Source organism: Protopterus annectens, chromosome 2.part1, assembly GCF_019279795.1.
Source record: "Protopterus annectens isolate FY-2018-M chromosome 2.part1, PAN1.0, whole genome shotgun sequence".
Lineage (NCBI taxonomy): Eukaryota > Metazoa > Chordata > Ceratodontiformes > Protopteridae > Protopterus > Protopterus annectens.
Genome location: NC_056729.1, coordinates 417,041,444 through 417,055,029, shown reverse-complemented (window position 1 = coordinate 417,055,029; position 13,586 = coordinate 417,041,444). Strand labels below are relative to the sequence as shown.

The following is a 13,586-nucleotide window of genomic DNA, read 5'->3' as shown; positions in this document are numbered from 1 at the left end:
GGCTCCAATTATTGCATTTTGCAAGCAAAGAAATATTCAGATATATCCATACCTGGACGATTGTCTAATTCAGGCAGAAAACCAGGGCATACTTCTAAATCATCTGGCGTTTGTAAAAAGGGTTGTAACTTGTCTGGGGTACACCATAAACGAAAAGAAATCACAACTGGTACCCTCTCAACAGATTACATTCCTGGGTGCAAGCTTGAATACAACTGCCCAGATGGCTTTCCTCATGCCAGAGAAGCAAATTCATCTGGTAACTTACTTCAAACAAGTGGCCACAAAAACCCTGCTATCTGCAAGACAAATACTGCAAGCCTTGGGGTTCATGGCCTCCTGCATTCTTCTAATTCTATATATGACTGCATATGAGGAAACTACAGTGGTACTTAAAAAGTCTATGGAGTTAACAGTGTCATAGCCTGGAAACAATGATTCCTATCATACATCGCCTACGTCTGGAATTCCTATGGAGGGCAGAGGCCAGCCACCAAAACAAGGGACTGCCATTCACATTACCCCCTGCCGCCCACAGCCTAACTACAGATGCATCAGACTATGCATGGGGGGCTCACCTGGCAGGGAAGTGCATTCAGGGCAAATGGAGCCCAAATCAAATGCACCTACATATCAATCAAAAAGAAATGTTAGCTGTACTGAATGCTCTGACAGCCTTCAAGGACTACATTCTTCCAGGGCAACTAATGGTAAAGACAGACAACACCATTGTTATGTGGTACATAAACAAGCAGGGGGGTACACATCATTACCCCCTCTGCAGACTAGCCATGGCACTGTGGAACACAGCCTTGAGTTACCAAGTGCATCTACAAGCTCAGTTCCTGCCAGGAAAACTAAATACACTGGCAGGTGGACTAAGCAGAAGCCTCATGGACCCACACGAGTGGAAACTGCAATCAAAGACTTTCAACATGTTGACAAACAAATGGGGGAGCCCAGATATAGACCTGTTTGCCTCTCCCCAGAACTACAAATTAGACAAATTTTGCACAAGGACTCCCCACGAGCAAGCTTGGAAAGTGGATGCTCTGTCCTTCAGCTGGAAAAGCCTATCAGTTTATGCCTTTCCTCCTCTGCCTCTCCTCTCCAAAGTACTACTAAAGATCAAACAGGGCAAACCAAGGATGATATTGATTGCACCAGACTGGCCACGCCAACATTGGTACCCTTTCTTGCACAGTGTGTCACTGTTGGCCCCATGGCACCTGCCTAAGACCCCTACCCTGTTGTCTCAGCAGGAGAACCAGATTCTGCACCCTCAGCTTCAAACCCTGAACCTAGCAGCCTGGCTAATTACCTAATCTGTCCTTTACCATCCCTCAGTATACCAGTGATGGATATCATTTTAGAGGCAAAGAGGCCTAGTACTAGAAAATCTTATGCTGAAAAATGGAAAAGATTCTGTCTGGAACCAATCTCAAGGGATGAGCACAGCAACGCCCAACTTTCCTCAGACTCTACAATACTTAACTGAGATGCTTCACAAGGGGTTTTCTTTTTCCTCAATAAAAATCACGCCTCAGCCATTTCAGCTCATTATAACTCAGAACCTCCCATCTTCTCTCATCCACTGCTCAAGCAGTTCCTCAGAGGGGCCAAAAATTTAAGACCACCCAGGAGAAGCACCTACTCCAGCCTGGGATCTTAACTTTGTATTGGAGAAACTCACTCTTCCTTCTTTCAAGCCAGCTGCTAGTACAGATTTAAAATTCCTTTCTTGGAAAACCGCCTTCCTTTTAGCAATCACTTCAGCAAGAAGGGTATCTGAATTACAGGCCCTTATGGCAGTGGAGCCATTCATCATCTCTCATGTGGACAGGGTGTCCCTCAGAACAAATCCCTCCTTCATGCCCAAGGTGGTATCCAGTGTGGCTCTTAATCAGTCCATTCATTTGCCAACCTTCTTTCCTAATCCTCAGAACAAGGGGGAACAGATACAGCACTCCTTTGATGTGCACAGACAACTTAGATTTTACTTGGACTGGACTAAACCTCAAAGGACATCTGAACAACTACCGGTGGCATTTGCTGCAGGGGCAGAGGGGAAGGCTATTTCAAAGCAAACCATTTCTAAATGGATAGGCCATTGCATTCATTTCTGCTATAAGCACCATGGAAAAACTGTCCCACAGGGGATCAGACCCTTTTCAACCAGGGCTGCATCCACCTCTACAGCCTTTCACAGAGGTGTCCCTATCAGGAACATTCCAGAAGCTGCTACCCGAAGTTCTGTACACACTTTCACCAAGTTTTTCAAAATCCAGAGCTGGCTTTGCCACTGCAGTCTTGCAGGGCCTTATAGCTGGTCCTAATGTTATCTAAATTCCTCCTCCCATCCTTAGCTTTGGGAATCTACCCAAATGTGATGACTGCAACAGTGAAACATGAAGAACATAGTACAGTCTTTTCTAAATTCTCCAAGAATTACCACTTTCCTATCTTTTCTAAATCCAGAGCTGGATTTGCTACAGCTGTCTTGCAAGGCCTGCTAGCCAGCCCTAATACTTCTTGACTGCCTCCACCTTTCCTCTGCTTTGGGGAATCAACCCAAGTGTGATGACTGCAACAGTGAAACACAAAAAACATAGTACAGTTGTGTACACTTACCATAAATGTAGATGTTCAAGTGTGTTCACTGTTGCAGTCCTGGTTACCCTCCCTCCAGCCCCCTGACTTTATTTGGCTATACCTCTACTCCCCTTTACTATGCTTAAAAGCTTTTTGGTGTATTTGCTTTTTTATTGGAGGTATATCCTTGTATATATTTATTTCATTGCTTCCCATTATGGGGGCACCTGACATCTGGGGCAAGAAAAACTGATGTAATGGCATCGGCTGCATGTTTTATACCCCTGACTACCTGATGTCACGGAAAAAGAGACAGCAACTGACGCAGGACCCACGACTTTGTTAATCGGGCCGACTGAGGGCTACTGCAAGCAGATAACCCAAATGTGATGACTGCAACAGTGAATACACTCTAACATCTACATTTATGGTAAGTGTTCACAACTGTACTTTTTCATTGGTTGGGAATAACTGAAAAGCCCCTGAAGAGCTAGTTGCATTCTCCTGTTGTGAAGTGTGATGTAGGATGAGCTTAGCATATTGTGCATGTGTCCTAAAGCAGGAGAATATTCCTAGGGGAAAAAAAACTCAAATTGGAACAGAAGAGAGGATGAACACAATTGTGGACCCACCAAGGAAGGTATTCTTTAGCAGAGCAGCTGATATGGCAAGTGCATTTTTTTTTTTTACAATGATGACTATATAACCAAAGCTTTAGCTTTTTGCAATTTCTTGCAAGTATTTTTCTTTAAATGTGCAACAGTAAGTTGCTTTTCTGTGTTGACAAACTGTATAGCACTATTGGCCTTAGTATGTAACTCATTCATGTGACTAAAGACAGAATTAAACAGAATTAATGCCCTCCTGTAAAAAGAAAATGACAGCGCAAAATTTGATGATAGACTATATAGTGTTGGTTTGTCTGATGGAGGCTTGGGGGATGAATAAGAATTACATTCACATGGGTAGGAATGTGCACCAGGTATGCTTATTTTTATGACAAATTCATGCCCTTAGGGGAGGAGAGAGAGAGGCACAATGGAATGAATTTGAAGAATCAAGGGTCGGATGACTAGCCTTATTCCATGACTGGATTTACAGCACCTTAACCACTTTGTGGGTTATCATTACTCTAGTTCCTAGCCAACCACCATAGCATTGATTCTGCTGTGAGCCTGCTACTGTTCTGAGTAATAGATTCTGGGTCTCATCACCTTGTTCAATATCCACAGTGACAAAATACCTTTTAATAAATAGCCAGTGTTGTGAAAGGAACTGGTTGAACGTTTAGGTCAAACTGTTTTTTGACATCTTTCTGGATGTTTAAAGCTCACTAAGTTATTCATCATCCGAGTGCTAGAGTTGTGTAGAAATAACACCGTAATAACTTTTTTTATATGGGTTGCTTTCTCTTCAATTATTGGGTTCTTCTTGTAGTGTATTGCTACTAAAGTAAGTTTCCTCTGAAACTGCTTTATGCCTGTCTCTGTAGACCATTGCTGTAGCCTGAACAGAACAAACAAAATAATGCCTTTGTCTTTGAAGGGATTCACAAATTGGAACAAGAGGGACTTCAACCAGTTTGTCAAGGCAAATGAAAAATGGGGCCGTGACGACATAGAAAATATTGCAAGAGAAGTAGAAGGCAAAACACCAGAGGAAGTTATGGAGTATTCTGGTAAGAGAACTGCAAGTGCATCAAATAACTATGGTTGTTTGCTGATAAAAGCATAACTTTGCAACGTGACTGTGATGGGAGAATTAATGTCTTTTCTCAGTTTTAACTGCATTTAAGGATTTGTGTTTCCTGCATTTTAATTACATTTAAGAATTTGTGTTTTTGCATTCAGTCTTCAGTAGTGCATAATTTGTGGCACCTCCAAGGAATTTATTGGGTGTAAAACTTTGGGTCTGGTGGGAGCTCATGTCATGGGTGTAGAATCATATGATTTACCCCTGTACAGGATATCCATATTTTTGGAGTTGTCCCTATTTTCAGGCTTGATTTACCCCTTCACACAGTTTTCTAAATCCCCCTCAACAAGTGTGATTTTTGAAGGACACATCTTGAATCACCCATTTTTCTGATGCAGAAATAAATTCAGTACAGTTCATTAAAGTCTACAGGTTTTACACGGTCGCTTTGTTAAGGTGCTTACATTTTTTCCATCCTTTTAGTCGCACACTTTAAGCGTGTTTGAGTAGTATCCCACATTCCTAATTGAAAGTCATGTGCTATTTGGTGTTCGAATTTTTTGCTAATTAAATGTCCAGATTTTTAGCTGGATGTACCTACTTTTCATGGACATTTGTTCCAATTGTCAATGTGTGCAGATTGAAGGAAGGTCTTGACAGATTTTGGAAGAAAATTTGCACCTGTGCTATTGACCCTCGGGGCCCAACACACGTTGAAGTACCAGGAGTCTCTCTTATCCCAGGAGTAAGACAAAGGGTCTTGTGGACAAGGACCTGAAATAAAAGGTGCTAGAGATCTGCAACCTAAATGAACAGTTGGCTTAAGTACTGCATCAAATGTAGCTGTTTACTACAGGATCATCCACAGCCTCAGCAGCTGCAGGGCCCATCATAAGGGGACTTGCCTGGATTAAGGACCCAGTCCTTGCCAGGCCATGTAGAAATGGAGTTCCTCAATGCCCCACTGGAGAAGGAGCTTTTCTGTGTGTGGACCCCTTACAGAGGTGCTCAAGAAACTCTATGAAAAGGATGGAAGACCATGTAGATGATGAAGTATTTTTTCACTTTCCTACAACCAGTTAGACCAGAAACTATCCTACTGAATGTTGTCCTTTCTAGAGGCAGAAGAAAGGAAAATGGCAAAAATTAACAAAAAGAAGCTATAAAAAGTGGTGATAAGAGCAAAATCAGAAGCTTGTGAGCCCTCAGGACTCATCCTTGATTATTCTCTTCTCTTCTGCGTAGCACTCACACCCCAGACCAATCCACAACTCCCACATCTCGGCAATTTTTTCTTTCCCTCCCGAAGGATGAGTCTATTTGGGCCTCTTTCTGCAAAACAGCTATCGTACAAGACATGATTGCTAAAGGTTTTGAAATGGGGGATATACCTTCCATTTTAAGAGAGACAGAATTCTCAAGGGGTATGTCTCAAGTCTAAGGACACAGATCTTGCCCAAGTCCATAAACCAAACAAACATGGTGACTCAGTGCACATTCCTCATATGTATGTAAGTGTTGGAACACTCTTCCCAAGACTTCAGACAAACCATAAATCCAAAATACATTTAAAGCAAACTTATGGACCAACATCTTGGATTCCAAACTATGCTCCTGCCACTCTTCTCCTGGCAAAACATTACCACAGCTGTGTTCATCTGTAGTGTCCATTATTACATAATCTAAAGTCCTGAGCTTCATCATAAGACCAAATAGGTTAGCCACACCTATAAATTCTTAAACAATCTGCTGTGTAGTAATGGCTACACAGCCTGTTGCAGCTGACGGTATACCTCTCAACCTCTTAGAGGAAGAAATCCAGACAAAGCCACAAGTAATGGGGGGGGGACAAAGGCCCAAAATATGGACACTTTTTAAATATTGCTCTTACAAACTTAGAACGTTGATAGAATAACAGATTGTTCTTTGTGTTTCACTGTTGTAGTCATTACATTTAGGTAATCTTGCTGGCAGGTTGCCCTCAGTTGACCTGAATTCCAAAGTCTTGGGTCCTGCGTCAGATGCTGTCACCCCTTCCCTGACGTCAGGTCATCAGGGGTATAAAAGAAGCAGCTGACGCCATTTTCTTCAGTCTTTCTTGCCGCGCGGTGCCCGAAGCAGAAGCAGTTCGCAAGTGCTGGTCGGCCGACTCCTGAGATTTTCGTGTTCGAATTTCAGATCCGAAGTCTTCAATAAAGCTAAGTAACCCGTTGGGGAAACTTTTTTCTTGCTCCAGACCGATGTCAGAAAAAGTAAATAATTGTATTTCTTGTGGAAAGCAAATACCTCATAAGGACTTTCATTCTTACTGTATTCCTTGCCTAGGCCCTGATCACAATGTTTCTGGTTGTCTGTTTTGTGCTCGATTTAACCAACACACTATTTAAGCGTCTGTATTATTTTGCTTTAAACTATTTTGGACGCCAGTTTAATTATCCAGAAATGTTGTCGGATAGCCATCCTACTACCGGAGTTCACAAAAAATGCAAAAAAAGAGGAGAGAGATAAACAACCGAGGCCCAAAACCGACGACGAAGCTTCTCCTAAGCCAGTCGCCGGTTCTCAGTGAGGCGCTTTCGCAGCCCCTGATGCCCGTTACCTTAGAGTCACAGGCCGCTACTGACTCCTACGTGGAGTCGGCCATGCCGCTGCAAACTCAAGGTATTGGAGCCTCGGATACTATTCCCTCAGATGGGTCTGGAGCCGCTGAGCAGGCACCGGCTTCTGAGGGTGTATTCAGACCTAAACATCTTTACATTAAAACAACTTCAGCTTCAAAGGCAAAGACTAAAGCACCTTCTAAAGCAAAGAAATAAACTCAAGAGCCATGTGGACAGGCCTCTGTGCCCAAAAAACAGATGCTCAAAATGGCTGAAGACTTGATTACCTTGATCAGGGGTTCCCATCCCCCACCTAGGCAAGAGACTGACTATGAATCTTCAGATCAGGTTTCTATTTCTTCTGATTCCTCTTCTGATCATGAATATTCTCTTCCCCCCTATGAGGATTCTGATGCTGAAGAATCTATGCCTTCAGCTTCTCCTCCAGAGGACTATTCTTATGGGGAACCTTGCATACCATAAGGGGGAATTTCCACTGGGAGAGCCAAGATTTTTCAGAATCTAAAAAGAAGCTCAGAGATTTCCTTTTACTTCCTCAACACAGGCCTCTAGCCATTCCACCTGTGTTAGACATTGTAGATGATGTGTTTTCGGAGTCTAGTCTTACCCCTGACTCCTTACCTCCAGCTCCTGTTAAGCCTGATAGATATTACAGGGTTCCTGACTCTCATAAATTCATTTTTAAAAACCCTGCTGCAGACCCAGAGACTATTTCACAGGGTCCCAGAGGAGTTAAGGCTTCCACTGCAAAAAACCCTACCCCCTCTTACAGAGATTATAGGGCACTGGATAGATGGGGAAAAAAGGTTTACACATCTGCTACCTTGGCTATAAGGGCCTTAAACTGTCATTTTCATATGCTCAAATATCAGCAACATGTCATGGCATTGCTTAAACAGAAAATGTTGTTAAACTCAATGTGCAGAAAACAAGGAAATGCAGGATTTATTGCATGCAGCTGAACAAGTTGGAAAGCATACTTTGCAATGTGGTTTTGATTCTTTGGAGGCCTCCTGCAGGGCCGCAGTTACAGGTCCTGTAATTAGGAGACATGCTTTGTTAAAGGAACAAAATCTGCCTGATCATGTGAAAGTTAAATTATTAGATGCATCTTTACAGCATGATACTTTGTTTGGTGTTAAGGCAGAAGAGGTGTTAAAGAAAATGGAGGACAAAGCTAAATCTATGCAAACTGTCAAAGGCAAACAGCTGGCCAGATCTGCCAAAAAAATCAATGGGCAGAGGCACAAAAACAAGTCTCATCCCTCATGGACATGGGGGCCATTCAACAAGTGCCAGAGCAAGAGCAAGGGAGAAGGATTTTACTCAAGACTGTTCTTGGTACCCAGAAAGGACAAAGCCTGGAGACCAATACTGGACCTATCTATTCTGAACACATTCCTGAATATACCAAAATTCAAAATGTTAACTTTGCAGCAGCTTCTGCCCATGCTGGGCAAGAATGCATGGCTTGTGACTTTAGACCTAAAAGAGGCATACCTGCATGTCCCAGTCAATCAGGCAGAAGATACCTCAGATTCAAGGCTGGCTCAATCCCTTACCAATTCTCTGCACTGCCCTTTGCCTAATCTACTGCACCCAGAGTCTTTACAAATTGCCTGGCATCAGTAATTGCATTCTGCAGACAAAGAGGAATACAAATATATCCTTATTTGGATGACTGTCTATTCAAGCAGAGAAAAAGGACATTCTTCTACAGCATCTGGCATTTGTGAAAAGACTTCTAACATGCCTAGGGTACACAGTCAATGAAAATAAATCAAAACTAGTACCCTCTCAAGAGATAATATTCCTGGATGCAAGCTTAAATACAACTGCCCAGATGACTTATCTCACACTAGACAAACAAAGGCAACTGACTACCTATTTCAAGAGGTTGGCAACAAAGGCCCAGTTATCTGCAAGAAAAATTCTACAGGCTTTGGGCTTCATGGCATCCTGTATTCTACTAATTCCATATGCAAGACTGCATTTGAGGAAGCTTCAGTGGTACCTAAAAAGTGTTTGGACTCAACATTGCCACAGCCTGGAGGCAATGATTACTCTCATTCCCTGCCTGCAACAGGAGTTTCAATGGTGGGCGAAGGCCTGTCACCAGAACAAGGGACAGCCATTCATATTACCCCCAGTCAGGCAGACGCTAACAACGGATGCATAAGATTATGCCTGGACGGCCCACATGTCAGGAAGATGCATTCAGAGCACATGGTCCTCAAACCAAATGCATCTACATATCAATCAAAAAGAGTTGCTAGCTGTTCAAAATGCCCTGACAGCCTTCAAGGACCTACTTCATCCGGGACAACTATTGATAGACACTTCCAAATGGATAGTACACTGTATCCATTTCTGTTACAAACACCATTGGAAACCCATCCCCTCAGGGAGTCAGAACGCATTCCACTAGGGCAACTTCTACCTCTACAGCATTCCTCAGGGGAGTCCCTGCCAGGGACATTCTGGAAGCTGCTACCTGGAGTTCTGTTCACACCTTCACCAAGCATTACCACCTGCCTATCTTTTCAAAATCCAGGGTGGGTTTTGCAACAGCAGTCCTGCAGGGCATACTAGCTAGCCCCAACTGTTCTTGACTGCCTTCACCCATTCTTCAGCTTTGGGAATCAACTCAAGTGTGATGACTGCAACAGTGAAACACAAGGAACATAGTACAGTTGTGTACACTTGTCATAAATGTAGATGTTCGAGTGTATTCACTGTTGCAGTCCTGGTTTCCCACCCTCCAGCCTCCTTGTTTCTCTCTCTCTCTCCCCTTCTGTATCTCTATTACTCACCCTTTTCAGGGCTATTGGTATTTACTTTTCACTGGTGGTGTTTTTTCCACCATAATTGGCTCCCTGTTTGTGGGCTCTTGACATTTGGGGCAAGAAAAACTGATGTAATGGCGTCAGCTGCCTGTTTTTATACCCCTGATGTCAGTCCTGAAGTGACAGCAACTGACGCAGAAATACTAAGTCTCTGGTATTCGAGCCAACGAGGACTACCTGCAGGCAGATACCCCAAGTGTGATGACTGCAACAGTGAATATACTTGAACATCTACATTTATGGCAAGTTTACACAACTGTAATTTACCCAGACCTTCTTTGCCGCCAGTCCGCCACTGCTGCTCATCAGTCTAAATGCCCTTTGCTGTGCTGAATACTTAGCCATCAGATAAGTGCCTCATTGGGGTCTTTTTAATGTTATTTTTTCCCTTTGTTTACCTGGAGTTCATGTCATTCAGGAAGGGAAAATGTCAGTGTTAGAGGCAGATTCCCCATAAGAATAGTCACAAACAGTCTCTTTTGTTTGGGTGCTTCCCATGACCATACCTCCTGTAGTATTTGTAAGGCATCTGTGCCTAAGACTCTTCGAAGCCCGTCCTCTTCCCGGGCCTCTCTCTCAAGAACCAGAGGCTTAAATATTTAACCAAGGATAGCATGGCGGAATCAGTTAACCCTGAGGTACTCTCATTAAGGAAGAAGGCCAAGATATCTCTGCCGGAGTCTTTAGCTGTCCAGCCTCCAGCAGACATCTCTCTAGAAGCTGGTGATAGCTCCGTAGGCCATCTGGTGCTGACTTTGGATTCCTTTGCTGCAACCCCATTGGAAGATGGCATGCATCCTTTTGACATGTCTTCTGAGGCTTTGCATGAATCTGCTCCAGATGTTGAGGGGGAACTGTGGTTGATTATTTCAAAGGGCCCTAGATGGATTCCACAAATTTTGGTGATGGAAGAGGTTCCATTTACACTTACTGAATCCTGTCCGGATTCGGAACCTCTTGTGTTTGTTAGGGATAATGCACCTACCAAGAAAATATGGAAGACTAAACATTCTTCTGTACATCCCAGGGAACCTCAAAGAGAATGGCAGGAGTTTACTCGGGGCCTGTGTAATGCCTTAATGGGCGTGAAACTTCCACAAGGGGTTTCTGTGCCTACCTCCCCCCTTGAACTTAGTCTCCTTTCAGAAGGCCTAGGGAATCTGATTCCTCCAGTGAGGATTTGGCATCCGATGAAGGGTCCTTGTCTTACTCTTCCCAGATGCCTTCTTTTTTTGGCATATGGCTGTGATGAAGAGGAATCCATTAGCCCTGAGTCTCCTCTTGTGGAGTTGTCTTCTGGTGACAGTAGCCAGAATGATAGACTACTTTAAGTGGGATTCTCCTCGGTTGTCTGATAGCCAGAAGAGGTATTATAAGTTGCTTCAGGTTGACACTGCTAAATGTTCCAAAGTACCTTCTGTGCTGGCTGCATTGTTGAACATCTTTATAGCTGCCTCTTACTCCTGATTCTGAGCCCCCTGTTCCAAAGAAACCTGACATTCTCTGCGGTTTCTGAGGATTGCCCATTCCCATTTGTGGCCTCCTGTTAATCCTGCTCTGGTGTCAGTCTCTTCTATGTTTTTGCCTTCTAGCATGCCTTTGGATAAGGATAGTAGAGACATGAAAGGAATTGGAAAGAAGGTTTATACTGCTGCTTCTTTAGCCTTTTGGACAATGTATTACTAGACCCACATGACCAGATTTGTTCTGGCCTTGATTGCCCAGGCCTGTCAGATTTCTGACCTCCCTGATTATGAAGTAGTCTTCTGCTCTATCTATTTTGAGTTCTACCTTTCAGGTGGCTTGTCACTCTATCAAGTGCAGCTTTAATGCTGTTGATGCTTCTTCCAGAGCTTCTGCTTTTGGATTTGTCATGAGGCGTTACTCTTGGCTTCACCTGCAGTGATTGCCTGAAGGCATTAATGTCAAGTTGCTGGATGCTCATTTGGATAAAGTCTGTGGGACTGCTACTGATTATAGTCAGTCGCTTCTAGAAAAAAAGTAAAGCTTTGCAGGACTTTACACATATTTCTGTGTTCCCTGTCCCCAGGTTCCAGAGAAACAATCCTACCAGGTCTACTTTTGTTTGCAGGCAACCTCTTAAGGCCACTAAAAGCAGGAAGGGTTGTAGGCAAGCTCTTCCCACTAAGTCTTCTCAGGCTCATGTGGCTCAGAAGCCTCCTTTATCTGATAAGCCTGCTTCCCTTTGACATTTTGTCCTCCCCAACCCTACTCCAGGTTCCCTTGTCCCTTTGGCTGTCCGTCTGAGATTTGTACAGCTTCTATGACCATTTGGACAATCCGTTACCAGACCCACGTGACCAGATATGCTCAAATTGGCAACTCATCACCTCAGATTCTTGTGTTCTGTCTGTCATCTGTCAGGGTTATTTCATGGTGTGGACATACCTGCTTTTTCAATGATTCCTCAGCCTCCAGAGCAGATTCCTCATTTCTCAGAGGTTTTTGGGTTCCTGGTGGACCAGGGAAGTATTCAGCCTGTCCCTCCTTCCCAAGTAGAAAAGGGATTTTACTCCAGAATGGTCCTAGTTCCTTGAAAGGAGGGCTGTTGGAGGTCTATTCTGAATCTCTCCTTGTTCAGCACCTTTCTCAAGGTTCCTTCTTTTTGGATACTTTCTCTTCAAACCCTGCCCCAGGCTTTTCTAATGTCTTTAGATTTGAAGGATGCTTAACTTAATATTCCTGTTCACCCTCTCTTGAGCATGTTTTTATGTTTCTCTGTTTCTTCCTCTCATTTTCAGTTCCATGCTTTGCCCTTTGACCTCTCTACTACCCCAAGGGTATTCAGAAAATGCCTAAGTCCTGTGATTGCCTTTTGGAGGCTCCAGATTTTTCCTTATTTAGATGATCTGTTGATAGAGGCATCTTCTCCCAGTTGCCTATTACAGGTTCTAGAGTTTGCCATCTCTCTCCTTCAAAGCCTGTTGTTCACTATCCACTTCCAAAAGTCTGTCCTGACTCCCTCTCCGGATTACGTGCATCTGGGCTGCATGATTTAGACACTGCCAGTGTTGGCCTCTTCCACTTCCAAAGGTTTTGTCCTTGATGGCCTTCTTTGAGTCTCTTCTTCCTCTGCAGTCATTCCAGCCAGAGTGTTTCTTCGGGCCCTGGGATTCATGGCCTCTTCGATTCCAATGCTGCCTCTTGCCAGACTGCATGTGTGGAAGCTTCAATGGTACCTCAAGTTAGTTTGGCTTCAGCTTTGCCACCCACGGGATTCCAGAGTGCCTATCCTTTCTTGTTTCAAGCAAAAATTTCAGTGGTGGATTCAGCAACTTGCCCTCAACCCAGGCCTGCCCTTTCAGTTTCCGGTTCCTTCTCAAGAACTGTTCACTGATGCACCTCAGACATGGGGTGGGCCTTCCTGTGATCACCTGAAAGTTCAAGGTCTCTGGCCCCCATCAGAAGTCAGACCATATCAATATCTAAGAGACGAGAGCTCTGATTCTGGAAATATATATATATATATGTGTGTGTGTATGTATATATATATATATATAATAAATAACAGATTTTGGTGGGAACATCATATAATGAACATGAAAGGGGTGGTGTGTAAAAATTCTAAACCAATGTACGGTCATCTAGTTCAAAAACAGAACTGTGCTCCAATGAGCTAAATGTCACATAGCAAACAAGCACACAGAAAGAGATAAAACTGTCATTCAATTTAGAGTGGCAAAAAAATGTATAGTAAGCTAGTTCTAAAACAAAACTGTGTTCCAATGAGCTAAATGTCACATGGCAAACAAGCACAGAGAAAGAAGAGATTGAACTGTCAATCAGTATAGAGTGGCAAAAAATAAACCAA

The 13,586-nt window shown here is 43.4% G+C and overlaps 1 protein-coding gene across 1 annotated transcript in view; it reads left to right on the top strand.

The window, feature by feature from the left end:
* LOC122794851 (SWI/SNF-related matrix-associated actin-dependent regulator of chromatin subfamily A member 5-like) overlaps positions 1-13,586 on the top strand; it is a 1,390,680-nt gene that overhangs the window by 1,189,772 nt on the left and 187,322 nt on the right. Inside the window, exon 20 of the mRNA XM_044063455.1 lies at positions 4,138-4,270. Within this exon, the coding sequence (XP_043919390.1) occupies positions 4,138-4,270 (133 nt within the window). The remainder of the gene's footprint in view (positions 1-4,137; positions 4,271-13,586) is intronic.